This window comes from Leuresthes tenuis, unplaced genomic scaffold (genome assembly GCF_036924035.1).
Source record: "Leuresthes tenuis unplaced genomic scaffold, fLeuTen1.0.hap1 SCAF_14, whole genome shotgun sequence".
Lineage (NCBI taxonomy): Eukaryota > Metazoa > Chordata > Actinopteri > Atheriniformes > Atherinopsidae > Leuresthes > Leuresthes tenuis.
In genome coordinates this window covers 14,142,979-14,168,638 of record NW_027325368.1, presented here as the reverse complement: position 1 = coordinate 14,168,638, position 25,660 = coordinate 14,142,979, and the positions used below count along the sequence as shown (strand labels likewise).

Below are 25,660 nucleotides of genomic sequence, written 5' to 3'. Positions count from 1 at the left end.
TGAGATTTTTATCTGTGAAAAGTGCTGTATAAATAAAATTTGCTTACCTAAGGAGAACCTGTTAGCATAAAAACAATTTAATTTTACTTTAGAGAGGCCTCTTGTTGCTACTGGAAACAACACTAAAGCAACACAAAATTAAGTCCATGAAGAAACTAGGTTGTAGCGTTTGGTGATGATAGTGTTCAATTATACATTGTTTTTGTGCATGTCACTAAATTAACTGGTTTCTAACAATGCATTTAACCTGGATCTGTGTAGTTTCTCAGTAATCCAGTCTAAAGAGCTTAAATAGGTGGCAACTGGGTTTGTTTTGGTTTTTAAAGAAGTCCAATTGTTTTCCGTTTAATCTCTCTGGAATCTTCATGTCATGGTAAATTAAACATTTAGGATGTCTTTCGTCTTTTGCAGCAGACGTTGTGAACGGCGTACCTGGAGTGGAAGCATGGACCCAATGAAGAAACTCAGAAAATGCACACGAGAATTCTCAAAAATAAAGCAAATGAGAGTAAATTAGAAAAAAAAAAAAAACACAACCTTTACCATTAAGCTTTTATTTAGCAACAATAGAAATTTTTGTTTAATACCCAAAAGAGTGAGGACAGAAAAATACTAAGACATACCGTATACATGTAGCAGCTATCAGTAACATTAGAAAACAAATGTGCTCAACTGTGAAGGAGGTAAGGCTTGCATAGTTATAGCTACACACATGCAGTTATGACAGTTGGATTCCAATTAGACCAATGCACTTAGCACAAGGAATATAACTGGTTGTGCTAACCTATGGCAAGACATTCACACACACATACAAATCTGAGGCAGAACCAGTTTCTCTGCATTAGTATAGAGAGCCAAAATAATTGTTTACCTGATCAGAAAGACACCATTAATCTGCATTCATATCTATACAACACATGCTACATGGCTTAATCATGAAGCATTTAATCATTTTATAGTTCATAGTTCATAGTCATGGTCCTGGCCATCACTCTTACCAGATCTAATCTAGCAGACATCTTAGCAGAAATATGGTTAGACAGATTTACAATCAACTATAGTGGCCTTTTAAATAAGCAATCGGATACATTTCTAACACATTTCATTAAACACTAAATATCTACATCACTCACTGTACTGGGAAGTGAAAAGAAAGGCAAAAGTACCCAAATTTCCCATTTTAAAACTCTGAATTGCATAACAGTATGCATGCACAAGTGTCAATCGGTGTCAAAGCTGTGTTGAAAAAAAGAAACGTGAGCCGTTGCTGCCACCTTGCTGCACTGACACTGATGAGTCCATGGTTCTCATGACTGAGAGGACAAACTACCAAAGGTTAAACCGAGGTTGTTGTAACATTTCCAATACATTCTAGTTTTTTTTCACTACACTCTGACACCTTATGTAAGTGTTCTTGAATCACAATAAATAAGCAGAAGTTTTTTGTGCTTTATTGTTCAGACGGATCTATTGAGAATTATAAGCCTCTGGGTTAAAACTGTGTTTCACTGCATTTTTCCAAATATTGAACCCAGCACTCCAACTGCTGTTCTGTACAGACACCTTTTTTGTTGTTACAAATGTTGAGAGTGCAATCCCCAGAGCAGCAGATGGAGTCCAAAGGTGGGAAAACAGAAACCCACCTGTATATCTGCGCGTGTTTTTACATTTAATAGATGTCAGGCAGCTGACTGTAATTCCTGTCCCAGTAGCCTTTCAAGTAGAGCCAGTCCTGAGCTTTGTTGTGTGGGTTGGGTCCGTGCTGAAACCACCTGCAGAATAAAAATTATGTCAAGGCACAAACATGTATAACTGAAAAACATAGCTACTCCCTTTTCAAACTGAAAATAAATAAATATCTAGAAACAACACATGCAGTTGTGCATTTTGTCCTGAGGAGGACAGTGTAGTGCAGCACATCACATCAGAGCAAAATAAGAGGTTAAAGTAAAGCTTTGAACCAAACCTTGGGCCAAGTGCAGTGCTCCTTCTCAATAATAGTAAAGGGAGATGCACAGATGATAATGACAAAATTACAGTGAATTAAGGCACATCCACAATTAGCAAATGACCCACAACATACTGTAAATCACATTTCTCAGTGACTAACCTTATTTTCCAGTCCTCTGTTGATTTAGATCGATTTTTTTGGGCCACCCGCTGTTTTTCCTCCAGTCTCTTCTTCTCTGCACTTGCCAGATCTACAACACATGAATATAAAAAATACTCAGTGATCCGCCAGAGATGGATTTAAACAGAAACTCGAGTCAAGGCCACATGCTGTACCAATGTTTCCATTCTCCATGGCACGAATGTCAGGTCTGAGGCGACTGTCTGTAGGAGGAAGGACTCCCTCCATGCTCTTGTCCAGCTCATTCAGCTGCATGGCGAATGTGGAGAATGCATAGAACTGCAACAGAGAGAATCAGCTTAGCTCAAAACCCTCGACATCCTCCTCTTCCACAGAAAGCCTCCTCGTGCTGTACCTTTGCAGAGTTGTCTGGTCGAGGTGTTATCTTCCAGATGAGCTTGCTGCCGGGAATGACCTGTACTGTCTCAGCATCAGGTGGAGGCATCTCTTCTGGCTCCTCATCAACGCTGCTCCGAGACTGCAGACACACATTAAGAACACATTCATTTAGCAAATACTGATTGATTAAACGATAGGAACGAAGTGGTACTAAATAAGACTGAAGCAGGTGTGAAGAGGAAGTAAATCTATGCGAGAGAGTGGATTACTCAACATCTTGCATCAAGAGTGAGCATTGTAACAAGACAAGGTAGTGGTGCTTCTTCACAAATGTCTCTCACTTATGCATTGTTCAAGCTCTTGACTAGAAGCACAAAGAAGCTGCAGTTTTGAGGATGGGATAAGCGTAGGCATCGGGTTAGAAATGGCAGAAAATAGTGCAGTCTTTGTGGAATATCAGCTACCCAAAAGCTGGTGTTCTCAACCTGATGAAAAATCTGATGAAAATGTAAAATATTTGCTTGCTTACAACTCGCCCAATAAAGGGCTGGAGAGCATCACATGACAGAATGTCTGCAGTTTGCATTTCTGCAAATGGAAATGTGAATTTGGTCTAATTGCTGAGAAGTACAGGCAGATTCTTGTACATCATGTTTTACCGCCATTACATTGTCGTGTATAAGCGGGCCCAAATCATTCAGCAGCATGACAGCGACCCCTAAACATACAGTGAGAATTGTAAGAAACTGTCCTTGATGATAGAAACACAAGGAGCCCTTCAAATGATGATCTGGCTCTCCACAGAGCCCTTATCTCAGCGTGAAGGGGTCAGTCTGGGATTACATGTGAAGTCAGGACGTTGAGGATGCTTAGATTCACAGACAAACTGTGACAACTTCTGCAACATGCTTTGAACAATTTCCCTGCTGAACATGCTGAAACCAAATATAGACTAGATGTTTTAAATTCTGTTCACTGCTACTTTTCATGGTTTTCTTCATTAAGCGTCCACACTTTTATGCAAATGTACCTTAAACTTTTGAATGGATGAATGAAGGCAATGACACTGCATACCTCTTTGTTACTCTTTTTTTCCTCTGAATTCTTCTTATCTGTCTTTTTGTGGGCATCAAAAGTAGCAGGATCGACCATATAGAGGCATTCAGTCCATTTGCCATACAATGCGCAGAGCTTCTTTTTGCTGCAAACACACAAAAGGCAATGAATCACAGCCTTTGGTGCTCTTTGTTATACAACCTCTACTACTGATCAAGCATTGCTCAGGTAACATTAACAAAAAGCTGTCTTGGCATATTACAAATGACAAAGGAGTAATTTATGACAAATTTACTTTTTATCAAGGATGTATCCCTCAACTTTATGGAGCTCTTTTCCAAAGAGGCCACAGGGCTTGAACGTCATGCTGCATCTCTCTCCGGTTCTGAAACAGAATGACAGCCTATTCACCAATTCTCTTTCACTTTTATCCTTCTGGAAGCTGAGGTTTTCAAACATTCATCATCCTGTTCACACTCTTTTCTAATCACAACTGGCCCAGTTCTGCTGGGTTCTCCCAGTTCTGAAAGTAGATCAAAGCAGAGCATGGAAAAAAATGCGCCCAAGTGCCTGCTCATGCAAATATACAAGGAAAGCATCTTTGCACACACACGTACACAGAGAGAGGGATTTATTTTTACTTGTGGTTGAACACTTCCACGTTGCCGTATTGCTCAATCCAAAGCTGGCCAACGATGACGTTGTGGACACAACAGGTGGGGTTTGTCCAAGTGTAGGCTTCATTATATCTGCAGAGACCAAAAAGCAACCAGTGAAGACAAAAGCAACATGAAAAAATAGCTTAAAAGGAATGTGACTGTGAACTTACTTGGGAAGCTCCAGTGTGATGGTTCCCTTGGGCTCAGCTTCTATGCTCTTTCCCCAGAACTTGAGTTTGGGATATATGGAGCCATGGAAGACAAAATCCTCCCTGAGACCCTCAGCGTGAAAGGCACTGATCGGAGGGTGGTGGCTTACTTGTTCTGACATCCACCTGAAGCCCAAATCGTCTCTAGTGGAGAACATTGACATGACCGGTACCACTGAGAGTGCATTAACAAAAGATACATATCTATTCAAAATCTAAATGGCTTTGTGGATCAGTGGTTTTGTGACGATCGTACCTTATCAGCTCATACGTCTCCCCGAGCAGTGGATTAAAGGGCTTCCCTGTCCTCTCCCACTGTGAGGCTACAGCTGACACAGCAAATGCTGCAACACACTACAGAGCATACAAAATCACAGACAAGCATTTTTGACATTTGATTATGACAGAATCACATTGCTTAATTTGAAAAGACACAAATTTAAAACAACGGCAGAGTTCTTCATGAAAGGCAAGGGTTTTGAGTGGATTACTTGTATATAAGGAAATATAGCAGGTACCTTCATCCTTTCAACTGAGTCTGTTGCAGCATTTGCCTGGTGGATGAGGTAGGTGTGCTCCATGTATTCTGTCAGCCGCTGGAGGAAACTCAGGGGCTCATTAAGTACCACAGGCATGGCAATCTTTGATAACTCCTGAGAAGATGAACAGTTGGAGGAGATAAAAGACACAAAAAGAACACAGACTGCAAACTTGGCAGTGGATCGTGCCTTTCTCCTTTGAGTTACAAGTTCATAAGGGAAGGCTCAAAATCAAATATTCTTCGGTTCAAAAGCACTTCATTGCACCTCTCAAAGCTTGTATTTTATACAGTTTGAACTGTAGATCCTTTTCATGTACAGTTCCAGTGTTTTCACACACTTCCACATGGGTAAACATTTTACTGGCACAGTGTTTATTCACTATTAACAATGATCACTGACATAATAGCTCATACCCAAATGTTTCGATGCAAGCTGACTGTATATGTATTCTGTCTAAGATGTGAGGCTTGTGTGAGATATGTGATATTTTGGACTGATAAGCTCACTGCAGGAGATGGAAGGAAAAAAAAAAAACAATTTATTGTCATTATTGTTGCACAGTAATGAGAGGAAATCCATAAAAAATGTTGGAATGCTAGGTAAAATGTAAATAAAAATAGATTTAAGATATTTTCAAATCCCATGAAACAAATATTTTATTCATAATAGAACAGTGAAAATATCAAATGTTGAAAAGGAGACATGTTACTAATTCATGAAAAATATGCAGTGTCTTCTTTTAACAACAGTCTGCAAATGTCTGGGAACTGAGGACACCAGCTACTGGACCTTTTGGGAAGGAATGTTGTTCTATTCTTGTCTGACACAGGATCCAAACTGCTTATTAGCCCTAGTGTTTTTGTTGTAATTTACATTTCATGATTTACAAAATGTTTTCAAAAGGCGAAAGATCTAGACTGCAGTCAAGCCGGTTTAGGACCTAATTTTTTTATTTTTTTTTATTTATTTATTTTTTACTATTTACTGCTTTAGCAGTGAGTAAAATGTTATACGTGTAATTTTACTGTAGCAGGAGTGAAACATACGGTATTTATACTGACAGTCCTATTTCATCACAACATTTTCCTTATGTTCCTTGTTCCGCCGCCAATTTTAAGAGACAAACTATTAAGTCCAGATGAATTTGCAAATTGAAAACAAGAAAGAGACGATCTGACAACAGCTGTCCTGTTCTCACCATGCCGATGCATTTTTTCAGGATACTCCACACGCTCACGTCATTCTTGGAGAACATGGGGACTGGAAGAGATGATCTGTGGGAAAGCAAGTAAAAGGAAGGAACTATAAGAGAGAATTGGTACATATGCTGGCATCCATCTCTGTCAAAATAGAATATAACCTACTAGCCATTCATGAAAAATTCTGTTTTTTGCAAATAATTCATAGCAGATAAGCACTGGAAACGTTATTTGGTTGCAAACATGCCTAAAAATGACAGCTCCAAATTGACACTGACTGGGTAACCTACACATAAAATTCAACTTCACATGCGAGGTTGCACTATTTACAAACCTCAGAGCAGACAGCAATGCTGACCTGTCGTTCAGGGGAAAAAAAAAAGGTTATTTGACACCTGTAAGCTAACAAGCTGTCAGCTGGACTGTTCAAGTCTCATGCAATACTCATGAATGGACGTACAGCTGTGTGCGAGTATGTGTTGCTTTTTAATATTGGTTTTACACCCTTTTGATTAGTCTTTATGTATCTAGAGTCCTAGAGTAATTAATTCTAAACCATTATTGTAAATGGTAGACCTTGCAACAGAGCTGTGGCTGAATTTATCTTCCAGTCTTGCTGACATCTGTAGTATTGACTGTTTTACAGGTACGCAAGCTAGAAGCAGATGGTGTCCCTGCTCAAAAATGAGTGCTGGAACAGCTACACACATAAAAGCCATTACTTCAGCTAAATAAACAGTGGTAGGAGAAGGGAGGGGGGTTTGTGCCATCTGTATGATGAACAAAGCAGTGATGCATAGCAGATATACTTCTGGCCTCATTTTTGTTCCAGTTCTCTCGGATTCAAGATTAATCTAAGCATGAACAATTCCTTTAATTAAACTAATAAGAATAGTTTTTCTTCTAAATTACAAATCATCTGTTTAGTGCTGTACGTTTTCAATGTTTGGTGAACCTTTTTTTTTTTTTTTTTTAAATGACAAAGTGTTCAAATTTTGCTATTTGGCTTTGAGTATGGATAGTCTATACAATTACTAAGGTGACCCATCTGGTATTTTTGAGGAAATTATGAAAGGATGTCACTATTTATAATAGAGAGGGAGAGAAAAAAAACACAACCTGATTTAGTAATGAAGACAGACTGATCTATGAATGGCATAAGTAATTCAAAATAAACAGACATCTCATGCATGTTTAATGCATAACACATAGAAGTCTTCACATACGCACACAAAGCTAGCCAGCCAGCCATCCATCCAGCCCTTTACTGCAACTCTTCCCTGAGCCATTACCTGTTAAATTATTTATGAATCATTTGGTGGATTAAAAAAGAAAGGCTGAGACAAAAATCAACAAAGAAAGACAATCAAACAAGAAAAAAAGCAGACAGCTGAAACGAGTATTCACTTGGAGAGTTGGAGCATGGGAAAAAAACAAAACAACCTATCCTCTGTGGATCAGGAGCTCAAGCAAAAACACCTGCCTACAAAAAACAAACTAGAGTGGAAAGGTGGCGTCTCATTACACCAGCTCTGCCTTCTGGATTACTTTCTGGCTGAACGAAGTCAGCAGCTTATCATCAGACACATACCAATACCAGTTTTATTCTACTAAATAAAGCTGTGAAGAACATTGTCAAGAAAGCTTTGGATGTAACAGTGTCCAGGTTGTCTGCAGAGCACTGAGTTTGCGCATCTCTGTATTGCCACCCGACTCTTTGCATATAATTTAAGCCAGTAGAACATGAAATCAGAACGGAAGCATGTCTCACCTGTGCTTCTGAAGTCCATTGTATTGGGCTGGTTTGTTGCCATGGTTACCCTCTCCTGACATTCCGGCAGCCCCTCTGTGTGTGTTTGGATGGCAGAGGCTGTTGAGAGTGGGGGTGTCTCTCCCCTCGTCCTCTTCCCAGGAGTAACTGGCTACAGACAGGAAGCCACTCACAGAGAACTCCGACTCAGACTCTGTAGGATGATGTCAATGGGCAGATGTCGGGTCACGCCAAACATTCCACACACAGGTTCGAGTAGCTCGCTAAGCAAAGCTCTGGCTCTGCTGCTTCAAGAGTTTACACTCCGAAAATAAGTGTTTCTGTTTGTGTTCTCCTCTAAACTACTCCCTCCCAGCTGCCGGCTAAACCCCACCTGAGGATAATGCTCCAATGAGATGCCACACCGAGGCTTCATTTCCTCCAACACTGTTTGCTCTCTGCCTGCTGGATACTACTCCTCCCTTACGCTGTACTGCCAGTGACGTTACAGAGGCTGTCACAACCAAAATGGAGTGGAGAAAAGTGTGATATTCATACACTAGAATAACATATGCTAGTCTGAGGAAAGTGCTCATTCTGTATACCATATACGAGAGTTTCTTTTTTGGAATATGCGTTGATTGAATTTCAGGCAACAGATGGATGGATTTTAAGGGAGTTGGGCATCATATCAAGCTTTTAAATTTTACACAATCATACATACATTTGCTTTAATCATCACTGAAACATGTTGAAAAATGAAATAAAGTGAAAGGCAAGTTGAGCTTAATTTAAAGATTTAATTAGACCCATCTGTGTATGTAAAAGGTATCATATTTCACACCACTTAGTAGGCTTTTGTACCCCTCCAATAACTCAAAAAGACATAGATAAGGGCAAAGGTATTAAACCATTTCTAAACCTTAAAGTTTCTAAAAAGAAAGAAGTAAATAATCACCAGATTAGGCTTCATCTGGGATATAAACCAAGAGTCCAATGGCCACTTTAACAGAACTTCAAAATGTCCACAACAGAGAGGTCCACCTACCAAGAGGGAAACTTGTCTCATCAAACCTTCAAGAAGGTTTTGACAGTGGAACAACTAGACAGAGGCCACCCATGGGAATTTAGGTATATTGGAACCATGCAGAAACGTTTCTACATTCAGGTGAGGCAACAAAATTTACTCTGCTATGATTGGTGACGGCATCGTGCTACGGGGGTACTACTCAATGACAGGAGTCCACATCCAATTTGACATAACTTGAGAAGTTCAACTTGGAGGAATGAAAAACTACAAACCCAGGTTATACGCAAGAAATCTAATAGATGCAGCTGCTGCTAAATTGGCTGCAACAAATGTCCTGACTTAAAAGTCTAAATACTTAGGAGAGTAGTAGGAGAGAAATCGAATGTGGGGTGCTGACAACAACAACAGTTTTGTCCTTCTAAAATGAAATCCACGCTATAAAATGTCACAAAAGTGAAGAAATCTGATGCTCTCGGACTCATCTTGATGCTAAGCACAGTGTAGAGTCTTCAGTTCACAGTCTCACTGACTGTCAAGAACAGTAATTAAAAAAACAAACAAAAAAAACAATATGAGCTATCCAGGAGACAAGATGCAATGCACCATATTATTGAATTGGTCATGTGGCATTCACAAATTTCTTGGCAAGTTTACTAACTGTCCATCTAGGGATTGCTGACCTGACACAGCATCATAGAAGTCATCTGCAGTGAGGGTACCGAGAGTAGATGACCTCCTGTATTTACTGAAGGACTGCTTGAGTTCGTGATGGTCAGTTGCCAGAGTCTGCAGGGTTTCAGTCAGAGCTTTGTTCTTCTCCTCTTCCTGCTCTAACTTCAGGCTCCACACCTATAAGCACATGGACCACCAGGCAGATAAGACACACGGCAGAGACAAGAAAAAGAATCTACTCACTGATGCTATTCCATCATTTTACTGAAAACATTCAATTATACAGTCAAGTCAACATAACTTGCAAATATGTAATTGGTGTTTGACTGACAAGAAATAATTAATTTGCTTGTTCTGATGCCAGAGTGTGTCCGTCTCTGTGTTGCTGATGACAGGTCTGACAGATCTGGTTTCTCTGATGCAGAACCATACACCCCAGTCTGTCGCCCAGTATTGGATGTCCCATCAGGGAACCTGAGATGGGCCTCTTTGGGACAAACCAGATCAGTGTTTCCTGTTGTCTACTGTTGATGTGCAACCAAAGAGACTAAACTAGAGTAACATAGATGCTGCCACTAAAATTATAAAACAATAAAATAACTATAACATTTTAAAAAGGTCTCTCAAAGCAAAGAAAGTGCTGCGATCAGAAAAGTGGAAAACTGTCTTCACAGGCTGAAAAACTTCCAGAGTCACCTTGAGGAAGACAGATCAGTTAGAGAGGGAGGAGCTTGTAAATTACACTGTAAATCTGACACTGTAGAGCAAGGCCAGTTTCTTTGATTAAAAATCAAAAGTTCAGCTTCAGCTCTTTTGATTGTAATGGATATTATTAGTCGTGACAACAACTATGCAAAAAGAAACACCGATCATGTCTGCCAGTATGCTCAAGGTGGATGATACCACCAGAAATGATCCATATCACTGATGAAATTAGATTTATGGCAAATCTATACTCTAGATGAAAGACCAGTACCCCATCCAGAAGCTGTGGAGGGAACTGAAGAGCAATGTAACGACAAAGAAGACTTCCAATCCCTAAGACCTACAGATAGTTGCAGAGGAGCAGTGACCCACAATCCCAAAGGAGACCTGCAGAAAGCTTGTTAGCAACTATATTGATTGTAATGGAGATTAAATATTTTGCAGCAAACAAAAGCAAACAGTTAAGTACATAGTATTTGTAAAAATGCAATCAGATATGAAGATAGTTTGAACTGACAGTATTTTGTGACATGTACTTTCCAGCTTTAAAAAAAACTTGAGTCAAAAATCTTTCTCTTCACTCCTAGGTGAGGATAATAACCCAACATACGGATGTTCTGAGGTAATAAAGAGATCAAGTCTGACGTTGGGATTCTGTTTCTTGATTTTCATGCAATGTAAAATTGCCATTGAAGTAATAGATGTGAAATACACCAATGTGTCAATGTGTGTGTGTTTTTTTTTTTTGTACTACGATTATCGTACAATTTTAAATTACAAAATTATACCGACCTGATTTACCGATGTTCCACTGCAGTCAGCAGCTTGATCTTTATTCCATAAACCCATGCTGCATCAGATTTTTTTTGGGAGGGCATCAGACACACGAGTCACAGAAAAAGTAGCCATTTATCTATTTCCTGATCATTCTGTTTGTCAAGGCCACTTAAAGGCTGATGTCATTTATAATGAATATTGATTGATTCTAATATGCAAATGGTGAGTCAGAGCAACCACATTTCCAACTTTACACATATATTTATGTTAACAGAAAACTTGGAAAAAAGAAAAAAAAAAAGTTATCCATGATCAGGTAATACTAACATGTACATACATAGTTATACTAACTATAGGCACGGATTTTCTGTTCCATGCCAAAAAGTATTTTGGGGAAGTTTGATTATAGAAATTAATTTCTAGAATGTGACATAAAATAGTGGCAGCAACAGTGGAGTAGCTTCGAACATATTTTGAGTTTTTTTTTTAAATTTCTTTTTACATTTTCTACTGAATTATTTCTTTTTTTTTTTTCCTTAATTTTCGTGACACTTTTCAACAGCTGTTATGATGACTTACCATGCCACCCGAGGAATTATTTGGATCGTCAGCAGCTGTTCAAGTTTTAAAAATGCCAACTGAAGCATGAGAAAAAAAAAGGCCTAGACTATTTGAGGAGGAAAAGCTGTGGATGTTTGGCAGGAGCAAGATGGAGGAATAGGTGGAGGAAGTTTAAACTTTGTCAGAGCAAATGCTCATGAGGACACAGCAAGAATATCGAGAATACAGTATTATGTGTTTCACTGAGACGTCGCAGAGACTTCAGACATCATTGTTCAGCAGGAAGTTGTGACCATACAGACACTGAATACATGGTCTCAGGAAGCTGAAGATTCTTTGTCGCCACAGCTTGGAATGCACTCTGTTAGCCACATGGAAATTATGTAAATACCATGGCTACATTACCTTCTGTTTTGGGATTATTATTCCTACAAGCGATGTGGTTCCCTGATAACATGCTCTGAATAACCAATGACCTGAGAAAGATGCTGAACATGAAGAAGAAAGCCTTGAGGTAAGGGGACAGGAGGCTATTGAGGACTATTTAAAAACAGCTGAAAAAGAAGATAATGGAGCAAGGAGATGAAAGAATGCAATCTGCTTTGCTGTTGGGGCAGCAGCAGCAGAACCAGTGACTTAAAGAAACCAAACAAACATATAAAGAAAGCAGTCTCTGTGCTTGGGACTTCACTGAAGCCCCTGGAGCTGATTGTGCCAAGAAGAATGCTTCACACATTGATGAACATATTGGACAACACTGGCCACCCTCTACATTACATAACATAACGTTGAAACAAAGTCTCTTCAATCAATGTCTTCTTCAGCTGCCAGGCAACACAACGATACAGGCAGTAATTGCTGCCAGCAGCGATAATTACGCACATTAACAGCTTATGACATCAAGGAAAAAAAGAAGAAGATACTACATCATAATTTCCCTTCAGTATTAACAAAGTATTTTTTCATAAAGTTTTCATTTATCCTTTTATTCAATTCTGTTTGATGCCAACATAACCTGCTTTCACACAACTGTCTTGCACCTACACTTACAAGAATAACACTTTCACACTTAGAGTTCTCTTTCTTTATTGTGCTCTCTGTCAGGCCCCTTTATGATGCATTCTAAACACAGCACCAATGTGGAGTTTCAGCATCTGATTCATTTTAACCATTCACGTTTTGGAAATTCACAATAATATCGAGGATTTTCCCACCAGCTGTGAGATTTGTCCTGCCACACATAAAATATATTACTTTGGCATTCAGCCATGTTTGTGGAAAGATTAATTGGCAAGTTTTTGCCAAGGATAATGGTGGCATTTGGAAATTCAGCATTATGCTCTTGACATCAACCATTTTAATTTAACTTAGACTCCTACAGAAAGAAAACAAAAGGAAAAAACCCTAAAGACATCAGCTAATAACAACAGTTTCATAATTGAAATGAATCTCCATAAAAATACAATCTTTGCAAAGAAAAAAAATATATATGTAGGATGAGATAAATCATCTCCTTGTGTAGGAAGTGTTAAAACCCCTTTGTCCCATGCAATTGGTGTAAGAGCCCATCCACTTTGTTGTGCAACTATCCCAGCCAGCTCCTTCATTCTCACTGCATCCTCTCGCCTGGGCACAAACAGAGCTATTTTAAGCCTTGCTGAGGCTCTGTGCTATAGCTGAAGCCTGGGAGGGATGCTTTTCCTTGGCCAACACCCTGAAGGATGGAGATTTTAATTTACTCTCTGCGGAAGGCAAAGCAAATCCCCAAAGGAAAAATTATTATAGCTTTATAGCGTGCTATGTAATGCTAAATGTTCATCAAACTGCTCATAAATGCAAGTTGTCCGGAAGCCATGAAACTAGAAACAGCTAAAGACATAGTCACCATTTGCACGGAACTAACACCAAGTACCTGTTTTTGCATACACACCCTTGACTGAAAGATCAGAATTAAAAACAGATCAGGTTAGACCCATTTTCATCTTCTTCAAAACAAGAATGTCTACACAAGGACCATTCAGAGATACTCGGTGGGTCAATAACATGTGTGGCAATGGTTAAAGAAAAGGCCAATCAGTACCAATTATTCTCTCCAATCGCAGAAGTTTCAAAGGGCAATCATCTGTCTGACAGAAGGCCAAGAAAATGCATAAATCACTATCAAAATAATAAATCAATAAAAAAAAAAAAAAGACATCAACAAATCCCCCCTAAAACTATGACACCATTCTCCTGCCTTCAGAGCAACACAGACTGACTGCCTGCATGTCACCACCAAGTGCTTTCAAACTGTAAGTCTCTACCTGTTTCCCTAACTGGTGTGGAAGTGTGTTGCCTGAAATCAAGAAAAGGTTTTGGCTTATAAATCCGAAAATGATCAAAACCCACGAGAAGGTTTCAGCCCAACGCTGTCTATTTGTAGCTCAATCTTTTGGGAAGAAACAAAAATTGTTGCACAAAGCTCTCTACTTTAAATACCATGTACTTCAGTCACCAACGACTCACACTGTACCCTGTATATACTGCATAAAAGTGGCACTTGGACATAGCTGCTAACACGGGTCACATCCACAATGCTGAGGGGCAAAAATCATAATTGCTGCAAGACCCTTTGAACTATGAATTGTGTTTTTCTTTTATACCATCCTACCGGATGTTAAAGTGCAAATACAACAACCCGTGACTACTGTTGTGCGCTGTGTGTGCTCAAAAACAAATTTGTGAGTGTCACCAATGGAGACATCTGGGGTGCGACTATGAAAATGTGGGATTAGACTTAATGCTGCCTAATACTGGCAATCTCAGCAGTGTAGGAAATATAATCCAATTAGTGCATGTAGTAGCAGCAGATTAGCATGAGACCAGGAGATGCAACATGCATGTTAAGTCACTTCTTTCTTATAAAACTATGTATTTAGTAATTAATTTACCATCCTTTGTTATTTTCAATGCTTCTTGTGTCATGAGTCTGCAGTGGATGTCTTCAGTTTTCTTTTGCTGAGAATGCCTGGTGTTTCATTGTGACATATAATGTAATTTCACAGTGTATAGCGTAAATGGGCTACACAGGACTTGTTGTGCATCAAACATAGCTGAGTTTTATTGGATCTGTTGCTAAATTAGGTTTTCTAAAATTTATTATGAAATGTTTTAATTTGAAAAGGTTACCCAAAGAAATCTTAAAAGCTTATTTTTAAGTATTACCATGTTAAAAAAGTCCTCAGTGTAAATTAAACCGATGCCAGTCTACACACATGCTCGGACAGAATTCATTACTTAATAAGATGTCATTAAAGGGATGCTATCAGCATCGTGACATTCAGCACCACTACAAACACGCTCAATTTATCATAGCAAATACAGATAGTTAAAGCCATAGAAATTACCTCTGTATACTGATGAATCGCCCCTTCTTGTGCCTAGGCTTCAGACTGAATCTTAAATCAACAACACACCAAACATCTGAAAAAAAACACGCTCAACTTCAAAAAGCCTAACACCAAGTCAGCTGGGATCAGCCCCCAGCAAACACGGACAGTTCAGTTGACAAGAGGAAAGCTAAGAATATCACACAAGCACAACAGTTCAGTCTTGTACCTGGGCAAAGCTATGTGAAAACACCGTCACTGCCTCTTCTTTCTCCTGTGCTCGGATGCTCTGGCATGTGGAAGTGTGCCTGCAGGCGTGTTTTTTTCAAAGTGGGAGGGTGAATGTATGCATCTCCAGCTGAGCCAGTCAATTTGCGAGCGCTTGACTTCCTTCGCTCAATGCACACAGAGCCTTTCCCAAGAGCTAGTGTGTGAATCCAAGTCCAAGGGTTTCAATTTGTGTGTGTGTCTACACTCATCTGTAAGCTGAATGTAGACCTAAGCATAAAAGCGGATCTCTCCTGTGTCCTTCCTCTAGACGTGCCAGTGATTACCACACGGTTCAATGCTTCCACCCCCCCACCTCCTCCCAAGGACACAGCACAGCCACTAAGACAGGTAGACATGGAGATGCAATCATGGACTCGCAAATTTTTAAACTTGATCAGTATGAGGGAGCTAACGTAAGGGGAGGGGCTTGAGGATTTGGCAACCATTCAGTATACTCTATTTAACCAATAGGCGAAAGGCACGTGGGTGATGGTAAGGGATCAATGAAATGAAGATTCATGCATGCTTAGCGGGCTGCAGCAAATCTAAGAAGCTAGTTCCTATTTACATCAAGTGTAGGACTGAAGGAGATTCTAAACAGCTAGATCAAAATTGAGATTAAATTGAGATTGACAGATTAATAATCATTATAAAGAATACAAACAATATATTACATAAACACAATGGCTGGGATTACGTGTATGGCCTGAGTTTGGGCAACAGTATTCATGGTTTCTCTTACCTCTTCTTGTTTTGACAGAAGTTCAAGGCACAGATTAAGGGCGTCGCAAGTTTCATGGGATTGTTCACTGGTCTCTTTTGCTTTAAGTAGAAGAGGTGCAGCCAACGCTTTGTAAAAAGAGAAAACAATGCACATTTGTCAATTATCTTAAACCGTGTACTAATACAGCGGCACAATTCTCTCCACTGTCACCGCATATGAGCTAAAAGGGAATTGTTGGAATATTCTTCATGTAAAAGTGCATTGAGATTTGGTCTTGTTGTGAGAATAAGTTTTTCTGTATGAAACTGATAATTTTCACTATTAACCATTTTCTATGACCGATTGGTGGATTACTGCAGACTGATGAGTCTACAAATATATAAGATTGCTAAATAAAGAGGAATCTCCCAATACGATTTTTTCTACATTCTAAAATGAGAGCTTAATAGTTCACATTTTACTCTGTTAACTTCTGAAATGTGGCATTTCTCACTATGTCCTTGAAATGCTCCATTTAGCCTCTTCTCTTGTATGTGTGTACAATGTGATGGTGGAACGTGAAGGAGGCCTGTTTCAGGCAGTGGTGTATACTGTCACCACAACTCCATACGTAAACAACAGGGTTGTGTTGATGCCATGCAACAAGAAGAAGAAAGTCTGTAAATGTACTGGATAAGTAACATTTCATATTGAATATTAACCCATTGATTACTGCTGGTATACGTTTGTCAATGAGAAACAGTACAATAAACCTTGATAGCTTTGAAAGACTGTTGCTGTCGTGACAAAGTAAAGGCTCTTTCTACCTACATGTTTATCCTTCCATTTAACAAATATGCTTCCCCCTTGCTTCGTCATCACTTGTCACTTAGCTGGCTCAAGTGCAAATTAAAGGAGGGGAGTAAACCCCAGTGTCTTCTGTGGGAGAAAGTCACTCCCTTTGGTGTGAATTTTAAGTCTTGAAATAATTCATTTCACAAAATCATCGATATTGAATTCTTAACTAACTTCCTAATCATCTCTGAAGTTTAAAAAGGATATGAAAGAGCATAGCAATGACATTAATTGCATGGATCTGCCTGAAGCTTACCAACATTTTCCTCATTCCTCACCATGGATTCAAATATTGACACTTCACTCTCCAATTTCTGCTGGCAGGCTTTGGCAGCCTGCAACAGAACAAAGAAAACAGAATTACTTGCGTATCAGAGTATCTTTGCAGCACAACAAAGCTGGTCGGAAGCAAATAGATTTAATTATCTCTCGTAAAAAACAAAAACAGCAAAAAATAACAACTCAGGATTCATAATATAGTCTATGAACTGAAACTGAAGTCTATACTGATTATAGATCAATTGTGGACAGTTAGAGAGTAGATAAAAAAATTATACAAATATGCCTCAAACAAGGTAATCACAATACTGAAGAAGGGAGGTTCTTTGAATCTCCAACACTCACACTTGGGAAGCCAATGACCTATTTTTTTTTTTTTTAAACTTAGAAATGTCCTGTGTTCCATTTACATAATTTACTCAATGTGCATCCACAGCACTGAAGGAAGAAACGATTGCATGCTACTAAAGTCAGTTAGAAAGTCACACAAGGTTACAACAAAGGCTTTGAATGTAATCACAGCATGACAAAATGAACTTTTCTTTCAAGTTTTTTTTTTTTTAACTTACTTGAACAGCTTGCGTCAGGTTCCCCTTGTCCACATCATTATCAAAAAGTGTATCATAAATCATTTGTTCTTGGCTGCAGTTACGAGTGTTGTAGGATGCATGCTCCTCCAAAGCATCCAGCCATCTCTAGGTGGGCAAATACCAGTAAAATTGACATATTAGTTTATTCATATGGATACGTTTGCAGGGATGTTGGTGAAACAGCAGCATAGAAGGAGTTCATCTTACTTTTCTCATTGCTAATGAGTCTATCTTTGAGGGGACTTTAAAATTATGCACGGTGTCATCGAAGCACCTCAGCACGAAGAAGCAATGATCCCATGGTTTGACCTCAAATAACAAACACAAAAAGGTCATGTTTGCTGCACCAAATGTCAAACATCATAATGTCACAAGCTGAGTGGGATTACAACCAAGGCATCTTATGACTGGGCATCCTTGTACAGTCTTAACAGATGACAAGCCTCTAACTTCTGCTACTTACCATGCAGTAGGCTTGTGAAAGAGACTTGCAGCCCTGTTTTCTAACACCAGTCTGTGCATCAGCTCTAAAAATAAAGAAAATTAAAAAAAGACAGATTTGCTTTTATTTCAGCCACTGCAGGTGACATGATACTGTCTGATTACACATTATTTTTCATATACACAATAAAACATATGATGCATTGAAAGTGAACATAATACAGTTTTGTCTTTAGAAAACTGCAGAAAAAGTCATCTCACTGTCTTGGGTACCAGGAGATAATTCCATTCTCAATCACAACCCAGTGGGATCGCCATCCAAGAAAGCGAGAACTCTGTCAGAGACACAAAATCAGACAGGTTATGTATTAAAAGGTCAATCATGTACATGTTTAAATTAGGACCGGGACTTTAACGCGTTAATTAAGATGAATTAATTACGCAAAATTAACGCGTTAAAAAAATAAACGGATTTTAATCGCACTTATTTTTGCACCGCGGAACGTTTTTCACTGTATGAGTTTCAGGCATACCGATTATACTGGAGCACCAACTAACGTTCATGACTTCAGACAACAACAAACCACAGTGAACAATACTTAAACATGAATGAAGAAGCTGTTGAGACCGCTTTGGTTGGCCCCGTGGGTGGGGAAACTTTGTTTTAAAAATAGACAGTATAGTTTGTAGTATAGTAGTGGGCTGTGCAGACTCCTGTGTATAGTGGCTGCAGTCCTCGCTGCTGTCGGCCCCGGTTCGAATCCCGCATCCGACGGCCTTTTACTGCGTCATTCCCCCTCTCTCTGCTTTCTGTCTCTTTTTATCTGTCCTGTTCATTAAAAGGCATTAAAAAATAAATATATATATATATATATTTAAAAAACGGACAGATGGATGGAAGCGTCGATAAGAGCACGGTTGGTTAAGAGAAAATAAACATTTTGTTGCTTAAGCTTATGTATTCAGTCATTATTCCATGGTATGCTAAAATCCATGTTAAAAAGTGCTTCTCACTGTTCTCAGGTTAAATATTTAAACGCAATTAAAATGCGATTAATTTTGTTTACGACAATTAACCCAAAGCTGTGATCCAGCAACTGAAGACCCACAAATTCCCACCCAACGGAGCCTCCAACGGAGGCGCCGCTGTGCAACCCAACATGACAAAAAACATCCACCGCAGTCTGTGCCTGGGATGTATTGGCAAATGCGAACACCACAGAGGTCCAGCAGTCTTGTTTGATAAAGATGACTTGAACCAACATAATTATAGGCAGCTTGTTTTATAATGAGTTTGTTGCGGCTGATTGGTGTATACCATCAAATAAGTACAGGTTATAGAACAAGAATATTGTGTGACCTATTGAGGACACATGAGAATACAGTTGAACATCTGTGTACCTTCCAGAGAAGGCCCTCAAACTTCTGCATTCCACTGCTCCCATCCTAGAAGAAAAGAGAAATCTCAGATTTGTGCACAGACGGAACACATCTAACAAGATCAGTCTGGGGCCTTTCCCCCCCATTTCCTCCGTGACTATGCAAAACTGCACTAAAGTTGTGCCAGGCTTACCAGACATTCAGGCAAGACTGCTGACTTTTAAGACTGTTCTCCACAGCCAAGAAAGCTCAAGTGAATATGTACAAAGACAGGAGCAAAGGAGAAAAACTGGCTGCCTGCACATCCTGCCCCATATGCTGAAAGTAGGTGTATGTTTGAGGTGTAGCTGAGTTCCTATTTCCTGTAGGAGAAACTATAAATATCCAGTCTGTGATTAGGTTAAGAAACATGAATGAGCACAGTAGGTTTTACAGATGTTTTTAATTGCAGTGCTAACTGAAAGGCCAGGGAATCATAAAAGTAATCAAATATATAAGATTTTCTTCCTTTGGTAACCATGAATCCCACCAAATAGTAGTAATGTCTGGAATTAAGAGTTTAATTAGGACTGTGCATGCATCAGACTGACACCTAACATACTACATACAAAAATAAATCTAAGTATATATGCATGTGTATAACATATTGGATAAATATAAAATATACATAAATATTACAAGTGTCAAAAACTAAATTAAAATCTTGCTGAAAGAAAGCAGTGAAAAAAAAGGTAATTCAGTGAAGCTGGATATCATCAACTGTTTGATCTCACCTTATCTTGATAGGCTGCAAGAATCTGTTTGAGTTCATCTGTACGAACCAGGTCCAATGCTGTCTGCTCTGCAACATCATGGAGCCATGCAAACAAACCATTATGTGGCCTTAGACACCACTTGAAAACAAACAGTTCTTATGAACAGCGCACCTTTTCCAAAGAGGAAACTACAGAGCGACAATGTGGTAAGAACAAAGATGAGTGATATACCATTGTTGTTCTTGATACTTGGGCTGGCTCCAAACTTGAGCAGCTTTATAATGCACTGCTTCTGCCCTCTGTAGGCTGCGCAGTGTAAGGGTGTATTCCCCACCGAATCCCTGCAGTGGATATCTGGAGGCTCATTTCCACTGAGCTGAGAAACAGAGGTCAGGTGAACCATTAAAAACATAGACTGATATTTGCCTCATTTACCATTTAGTTTGGAATGTAAACGGATTAATATCCAGAGAATTAATCTCAAACAATAAAAAGCAAAAAACAAATATAATTCTCACAACAAATGGTCTGCTTAAAATTAGGGTAGGTCACAGGGAAAGTTGGCACATCTAATAGTGGTCCAGTATTAATCATCATGTCAGACTCTGATCAAATATCAAGCATTATCAAATAGAAATGCAATTCTCTTTGTGCATCTGAGCAATCTCAGAGACAACTGACACCAGAGAAAGACTCCCGCATGGCCTATTCTTTCTGGGTAAAAAAAGCACTCCCAAAGTGTAATATATACTCTCAAAGTTCTTAAAAAAAAAGGCCAGACACTAACCAATTTAGAAATACTGGTGATATCTCCCTCTCTGGCAGCTCCAAGAAGCTTCTCCTCCTGCCGTCTCATCTCCCTCCTCTCCGCAGCTGCACAAACCAAACAACAATACTTGAGTGCAAAGACAGCTGAGCTTCTGAAATGAGAAGCCAGTGGCCATCATTTCATACCTTCCAGCATGGTAATGATTTCATCATCCTCTGTCACATCTTTTGGGATTTGAGCTGTTCCATTGATTTTGTTGGCACAGGCATCATACCGAAGGAGCAACAGAACAATCTCCTTAAGGGTCCAAAGAGAAGGGGGGGGGAGACGCATGACCATCACTTCTCATTAATCAACAGTCTCAGTGGGAGAGGACTAAATATAATATGGGAGTTGTTGACATTCAATCCACATAATTTGCAATGCAGATGGCTTCCTCTGTTATTAGAAATGTTTTCATACCTTCCTTCCAGCGTATGCTGCTTTGTGTAGAGGTGTGTCACCCATGTTATCCTGCAAATTCACATCGACTCCTGCCTGCAAATGCATTCCAGGTACTACATTTCTATGGCTGTGGGTGCTCAACACAACAGAGAAATATACATATCTGAGCTCTCACCCTCAGTAACTCCTCCACAACATCCCTGTGGCCAAAGTTACAGGCTAGATGGAGGGCTGTCCATCCTGAAGTGTTTTTAGAAACAGCTGCAGTCAAAAAGAGGAAAATTAATACGTTCCCAGCCGCACCTGAAGTCATGTCAGCTGTTTTAAAAGCTTTCCTCACACTTACACCTGCAGTTGGTGTTTAGAGAGCTGTTTTGATCCATTCTCGACTGAAGCAGCCTCTGGATAAGAACACAACTGCCCTCTTTAGCATAACGGAGAAGCTGATCCTCCGGTGTGTCCTCCATCTGGGCTTCCATAATTTGACAAGCTAACTGACGTTAGGTCCTCGTCCAAGATAATTAACACATGAGTCGCTTTAGGACACAATCATTATATGCTACGAAAAATGAAGGTCCCGAGTGACAACTTTAGTCTTCAATCACAATATTTAGTCACTGCTGTGTCAGTTAATTTTCACTATTTACTTTAGCTTCAGTGCATCGGCCACATAAACAATTTATAAAGGACAAAATTAAGTATTTATCAGCTAAAGTTTAATCAAACGAGATGTCAAATTCAGACTTACACTTCAACTCTAAATGTTTCCAACTTTCACACTGACCGGTTCACGTGTACGACGCTTCACAGCTGAAATTCGATCGCTTCAATCAGCTGACGGTCAGCCGTCACGTGACCAGGCAGCTGCTATACAGGGGTGTGAGCAGGGGCGTGGCAGCATCAGCTGGCGCTCCCGGCCAGTCCCTATAGCTCCTCAACAAATTCTAAAATAACTCTTCATAAAATCATTCATTTATTTATCCAGTTAGAAGTATCAGTGGTGTACATGAATGCTTTTTGTTTCATTCATTCAAGTTTTTTTGTGTTAATGTGGGGGAGTATGCATTAAGTTGTGATCATTACAAATCACACACTATGTATATTGATTTTTTTCATCTTCTTATCATTGAGTTATTCTTGTATTCGTTTTTTATTTTCAACCCATCAACTGCAGCACAAGAATGGGCCAATTTGTGATAATTGCTAATTATACATAGCTTTAATTAATAATGTAAAAGTGTGCTTTGGAAATATTTGATTTCGTGACTGATGTGCCTTGTTGCAAACACATTTCAGAGGCAGTGACATAGACAAGGTAACTAGTTAAAAAAATAATTTCTTCTTTGGCATGCTGTTAGTCCTACTGTTTTATCAACACTAACATCCTGAATTAGGACCTTCTCTTCCACCTCTTTTCATCTTGTCTTTGACCACCATCTTGTTGACTTCTTTTTTCCTAAACTGTTTTTCTTACCATCATTCCTAAACCTCATGTCGTTTTCAACACAATAAAGGAAAGCTCCGTAGAAAAGGGATTTTTAAAAAAAAACATAGGCTCATACTTAACTTTTGAAGGAACAAGCAAATCTGTACACATAGAAAGAAACGTGTTGAACACAGGTGAGAAGTTGATAGCTAACTGAAGGCAGCTGTGAAACAAAAAGGCGGAAAAGGCTTTCTCATAAAAGTATACAAGGAAAAAACATTTTATCATACAGTTATACAAGAAATAATAAAAAATTCTGAAAGAGAAAACAATCTTTTTGACATTTCTAGTGTATTCTGTGGCCTTTAGTCAAGCAAGAGACTGTTCAACAGTAAGAAAATCCACTTAAGAGTCATTATTTATATCTGTCTCTCTCTCTCTTTTTTGTACTGTGGTTCTGTCCTGTTGTATTTAGTAGAGCTTCCTCCTTGTTCATTCTGTTGAGTTTACTTCCCCTCTTGTTTCACACTAGGTCTTCTGATTACCTCATGTAGTGGATGTTTGCTTAAACTGAAGTTTTGTTAGATGTTTGACCATTTTACATGTGTTTTTAAATCTCTGTATAAGCATAGTCAGTGCGTTTTCGTCAGTGAAAGTGTGACCATGCAAAGTATACCCCCTCTCTCTCCTTTGAATTTGTTACTGGAATTAAACACTAACATTAGCAATGGAATGCTCAGTTGTAACAAGCAGCATGTAATATTTCTGGTTCACATTAATTTTGAATGGCTCTTTTTTGTATTTCAAAATGACTTTTTTTGCACACTAGATGGAAGCATTTGCTGGAGCAGTCTGTGCAGGTTGTTAAGAATTTTTAATTTTCTAAGTTCCAGCCAAAACAGAAGAGAAATAACAAGGACACCTGAACATCACAGCTGTATTTTAACCATCTATCTTTATTTATTTTTTTCTTCTGTAGCTTGTTTTTTGTTTTAAATGTCATAGCGTTTTGACGTGCTCTTTGTGGAAAACTGTGGCTGCAAACATTTTTCAAGGTAGTGAAGGTCAATCTCTGTGTGTGGCTTTGAAAACCCTGCTTACCTCTAGCAATTAGATCCCATGAGGCATGCACACATTTGTGAGGGAAGGTGACAGTAGGCCATGCAGTAATGAAGGCGCATGTGAGAGAAACCTTCAAAGGCGAGTTACTTAGTCGCCTGAAGGACTGCTTTACCAAAAATATGATTTACAGGGGAAGGCTAATGTACAATAGAGCTGGAGGAAGCAAACAAAAGACATAAACATCTAATGGAATAGATATGGTCACATTTATAAACAGCACAATTGAATATCAGCCATTTAAATATGAAAAGCCATGACACCATTAGTTAGGTTTGAAATCTGTCTGTAAGTCAGCAGTTTTTAATGCAAGTTTAGAATAGAGCTCTGAAGAAGTCAGCTCTGTGTGTGCCATAATTGCAATGAATCCATTAGCATTGCTGCTGAATTCATTCAAGGGTAACAAGACTTGGAAACCACAACAATCATACCATACCAAGAATCATATATATAGACAACTGCTCTGATGCTCTGACACATCGGAAAAGCCAGAAAGAGACCATTCAGGCAACTGTTTCCCGTACATCATACAGGTAATTGACAAATGTAACATATCTTAGTGTTTAATTTCAAGTGTGGTTGTAATGGAGTCGTAGATGCTCTCTCTTTTACATAAGAAAAAAGGAAAAAAAGGCAGTTATGTTTAATTTGTGAGCAGACTTAATATTAGTAAAAGTTGATTATAATGATTTGGATGTAATGGAAACACTACTGAAGACATTAATCAAAGCGTATTCATCAAATCATGTCTGGTGAGAGAAAGAAGCGCACTGGGCTAGTTCTTGCTAATTAGCATGGCAATTATTGTAAGCTGTCACAGTTCTTAAGCAACGGGGTGGACTGTGTGTGCTCCAGAGCATAATCCCCCACAAATTACAAGATAATGGAGGGAAAGAGAGGCCACAGCTTCAAAAGGAACCAGGAGATAGAATCCCCAGCAGGGACATTTTAGGGACAGACACAGACCAAGAGAGTGAGCAAGAAAAAAGGTAGGAGAAAAAGAACAGCATGTATTCCCTTCACATAGAGCATGTCTGAATAGAAGAGGCTTTTTTGTCACTGAGTTAAGTGATTTGCTCCAAAGGAACTGGCCTCAGAAGCTGCTCCTCTTGAACTCGTTACGCATATTTTAATTTTTCATTTTATTTAAATGATCACAGCAAGTTGCTTTTCAGTCATTTCATTTCATGATGTACAGGATGATGTGAGTGGTTGCTTAAGCTGGTAACCATGAGCCCAACTCCCCACCTGTGGTGCCAAACACACCATTAAAAGCTCACCCATGTCGATTAAGAAATTGTCGATAAACAAAAAAAGATATGGCAAAAAGGCATACAGCAGGAAATTAATTGACTGCAACACAGTATTCCTGACATATTTCGAGTAATAGTGTTGCCATTATAGAATTCGTTGATCCCCTTTTCTCCCCACATTCACAGATGATCTCTATCTTGACATTAGTAGTAGATTAGATAAACCACAATGGATCACAACCAGGTGTAAATGTGAGCAGTATGTGGAATCCTGAGTAAGTGTCCAGGAAATTAGTGTGCAGGGGTTTCAGTAAATCCACTCGGAAATCTTACTCCTGGGAAAATGTTTCGGAGGACAGTAAGTGACATGTGTATGCC

The 25,660-nt window shown here is 39.1% G+C and overlaps 1 protein-coding gene across 3 annotated transcripts; it reads right to left on the bottom strand.

The window, feature by feature from the left end:
* Nucleotides 1-577: 577 nt before the first annotated feature.
* On the bottom strand, nt 578-22,285 carry LOC140269108 (oxysterol-binding protein-related protein 1-like). 3 transcript variants are annotated; one of them, XM_072364131.1, is made up of 28 exons: nt 22,233-22,285; nt 21,831-21,951; nt 21,660-21,745; nt 21,503-21,577; nt 21,226-21,337; nt 21,059-21,144; nt 20,503-20,647; nt 20,290-20,357; nt 19,538-19,582; nt 18,398-18,471; nt 18,159-18,222; nt 17,903-18,004; nt 17,675-17,800; nt 17,083-17,161; nt 16,011-16,117; nt 9,596-9,764; nt 7,907-8,099; nt 6,135-6,210; nt 4,913-5,047; nt 4,651-4,748; nt 4,356-4,538; nt 4,168-4,275; nt 3,822-3,911; nt 3,545-3,671; nt 2,487-2,609; nt 2,287-2,410; nt 2,111-2,201; nt 578-1,772 (listed from the first exon to the last, which is right to left on the bottom strand). In XM_072364131.1, exons 2-28 carry the CDS (start codon nt 21,949-21,951, stop codon nt 1,670-1,672), a joined length of 2,910 nt encoding a protein of 969 aa, XP_072220232.1. In that variant the 5' UTR covers nt 22,233-22,285; the 3' UTR covers nt 578-1,669. The 3 variants fall into 3 exon arrangements, with proteins under 3 accessions (XP_072220232.1, XP_072220231.1, XP_072220233.1); XM_072364130.1 differs by lacking the exon at nt 22,233-22,285 and having other exon boundaries at nt 21,831-22,171; XM_072364132.1 differs by lacking the exons at nt 16,011-16,117; nt 17,083-17,161; nt 17,675-17,800; ... (10 more) ...; nt 21,831-21,951; nt 22,233-22,285 and adding an exon at nt 15,228-15,320.
* Nucleotides 22,286-25,660: the final 3,375 nt, after the last annotated feature.